Genomic DNA, 3096 nt, shown 5'->3' on the forward strand with positions numbered 1-3096 from the left:
CCAGTTCTTTTACTGGAAGGATGTATTTTGGAGTTACAATCATCTTATTATTTATCTCAAAAGGTAATCTTATAAAAAATCTTAAAAATCACAAATCTGAACTTTTAGATACCAAAATAATCAGTCATCTATACTTTCAAAATTCAGGGTGTATACATCAATAGTTTTCTTTTAATTAAATCATATCAGGAAGCTTGAGGCAGAAATGGGTACAAGGAATTAATCATCACCTTTGATCACCAACCCACCTTAGCAAGAAAGGTACATCAGCCCAAAATAGCCAGCCTGTCATTCGTTTTGCTCCCTGACCTAAACAAGTCTCTCACTCAAAACTATTAAAAGTGTGTCCTTCTAAACTTTAAATTTTCTCCCATTATTTTCTACACTAGAGCCATTAACAAAAACATCTTAACCTAATTTTACTAAAAAAATCTACATAATCTACATATCTAAATTCTTTCTAAGGGTGATAATTGAATCATTAATCTGCTCCAGCTGCAATGCTTGGGAAAAGTCACTCACTGTTATTCTAAGTATGAATAACACTGCCCAATGAGAAGCAAGAAACCCCTTAGAGTTTTCATACAACTCACAGATTGTAATGGACATGGTGATCTTGGGGGCAATAAGCGGAGCTATGCTCAATAACAGCATGAGGTCCTCAGGACTTGTAGTCGCCAGGGCTCTGCTTCGCCAAAAGGCTTGCTTGACATGGTTTTGCTGCCTGCCAAGCCATATTTTATGAGTTCCCAAGCTGCTTGTTGCTCCTCTTGCAATAATGAAGTTTGCACATGATGACTTAAAGTCTGAGTGGTAGCCTTTGTTCCAAGTAACTTACTTGCATTATGAGATGGACAGTTAAATTGCTTTGCCACATTCTTCTGAGTTCAGTAGCAGACTGTGTTGGGGTACAGAGATAAACAGTGAGCTAAACTCCACTACACCATTGTATTAATCTTTACCTTGTTATCATTTATTACATCTGAAAAGAGTTTCCCTATATTCAACCCACATCTTGGTGTTGCTTCAGTGTCTTGGAGCTCTTCGTGCATTTTAATGCTGTCTTGCAGGCAACTATCCTTGATTTCATCCATCATCTGTCCTTCACCCAAAAATATGTCTGTAGATGTGTTGCAAATAAACGAAAGTTATATACTGACCTTTTTTTTTTTTCTGAAGTAATAACTACTTAGTGATGTTAGTGAAAACAGTGCCTATTTGAGAAAACCGTGTTCAGTGGCTCTTGCTACCCTTTGTTGAATGGGAACTCAGTGGTAGTTGCACCAGCTCTCAACAGCTCAGAAAGGGCAGGATATTTCTCTCCCCCTTGATGGTGAGCTAGACTTACACAGTATCCTAACAAGTACCTAATACCATCTTATTCCTTCTCTCCTTGATGCTACTCATGCCATTTACTATTTCTATTCAACTCCAAAAGGTAAGTATCAGGGAAAACTCTGCAGTTTGTATTCTGAGAGGACACTATACTTACTTGAAGTCATAGGAACAAAGCAAGTTCTAAGAAAGGAAAGAAGAATCAGGCTTCATAGTTCATGCCGGTAATCCTAGTACTCAGGAGGTTGAAGCCACAGGACTGCCATGAGTTCAAAGACAGCCTGGGCTGTATAGCAAAGAAAAAGTTCAGCCAGTGTTATATAGTAAAATTTTGTCTCAAACCGAGTAAAAGGGGGTTTCCTGGGGGAGGAAAATAGAAGAAACAAGGGAGATAGAGAAGCCACATTTTTGTGCTGACTTTCCTCCTGCTCACTGGGTCCTTCCTTGTACTGAAATCCTTCAGCTCAGGCCCATGTGCACTAACGATTTCCCATTCATGTGATAAGACAGCAACAGTCAAAAGTCTCCTGATCCTTGCTGAGAACTCCTGAGCTTTGCCAGGGCCCTCCTCAGAGCTCCTGCCACATCCTTGTTCCTCATGCTGTAGATGAGGGGGTTCAGCATGGGTGTGAGGATGGTATAGAACACAGAAAAAATTTTGTCTTGGGATGGTGAATGGTAAGAATGTGGTACCATGTAGGTGTAAATGGCAGCCCCATAAAACAAGGTTACCACAGTCATGTGGGATGAACAGGTAGCAAATGCCTTCTTCCTCCCTTCCACAGAGCTCATACGGTAGACAGTGGCCAGAATCCGGGCGTAGGAGGAGATAACTACAGAGAAAGGAATCAGCAACATCAGAACACAGCACACGTACATCACCGTCTCATAAAGGGCTGTGTCTGCACACGCCAATTTCAGCACAGCAGGTGCCTCACAGAAGAAGTGATTAATCTCTCTAGAACTACAGAAAGGAAAACTCATGGTGATTGGGGTGAGGAGGAAGCCATCCAAAGATCCACCAAACCAGGAGCCTGCTATGATAATCCAACAGATTCGGCGGCTCATGAGGACAGGGTACCTTAGTGGATTGCAGATGGCCACATAGCGATCATAGGCCATGAGTCCCAGAAGAAAGAACTCAGCTCCCACAAGAGTGAGGTAGAGAAAGTGCTGAGCTGTGCATCCTACAAAGGAAATGGTCCTTTGCCCTAGCAGATAGTCAATTAACATCTTGGGCACAATGGTTGAGATGTACATCATGTCGATGAAGGACAGGTGACTGAGGAGGAAGTACATAGGGGTGTGGAGGTGAGTGTCCGTATGGATCAGAAAGATCATAATTCCATTGGCCACCAGAGCAGTGAGGAAGATGACAGAGATGGCGGCAAACACAAGACCTGAGGTCTCCTCTGTGTTGAACAGCCCCATGAAAGTGAAATCAGTAGATGATGTGTTGTGCCCTTCCATTGATCCTGTGATGTTGCTGATATAATGTAAACCTGCAAATAAAATGGTGATGCTTCCAGAGAGTTAAAGTTACAACCTATGGGTTTAATGAAAGAAAACCTTCAGAACCAGTTTTCTTGGTATTTTTACATTGATACACAACTGACTTATGTAAGAATGCTAATACCTGCAGGTTTTAAGCAAAATTCATCATTATTAATCAGTAATTCCTTAAGTACATCAAGCAAGATATCAGTAGATGTTACTATACCATAGTCATACTCTGATTTTACATCAACTAAGCACATGTAT

The 3096-nt window shown here is 41.1% G+C and overlaps 1 protein-coding gene across 1 annotated transcript; it reads right to left on the bottom strand.

Moving 5' to 3' along the window:
- Positions 1–1851: 1851 nt before the first annotated feature.
- LOC100752140 (olfactory receptor 2T1) lies at positions 1852–2805 on the bottom strand. The gene has a single exon (XM_027389327.1). The coding sequence runs from the start codon at positions 2803–2805 to the stop codon at positions 1852–1854; it is 954 nt and encodes a 317-aa protein (XP_027245128.1).
- Positions 2806–3096: the final 291 nt, after the last annotated feature.

Source organism: Cricetulus griseus (assembly GCF_003668045.3).
Source record: "Cricetulus griseus strain 17A/GY chromosome 1 unlocalized genomic scaffold, alternate assembly CriGri-PICRH-1.0 chr1_1, whole genome shotgun sequence".
Taxonomy (NCBI): domain Eukaryota; kingdom Metazoa; phylum Chordata; class Mammalia; order Rodentia; family Cricetidae; genus Cricetulus; species Cricetulus griseus.

Excerpts from the sequence above, each read along its gene's own strand:
- LOC100752140 (XM_027389327.1), bottom strand. The coding sequence starts at position 2,805 with ATGGAAGGGCACAACACATCATCTACTGATTTCACTTTCATGGGGCTG.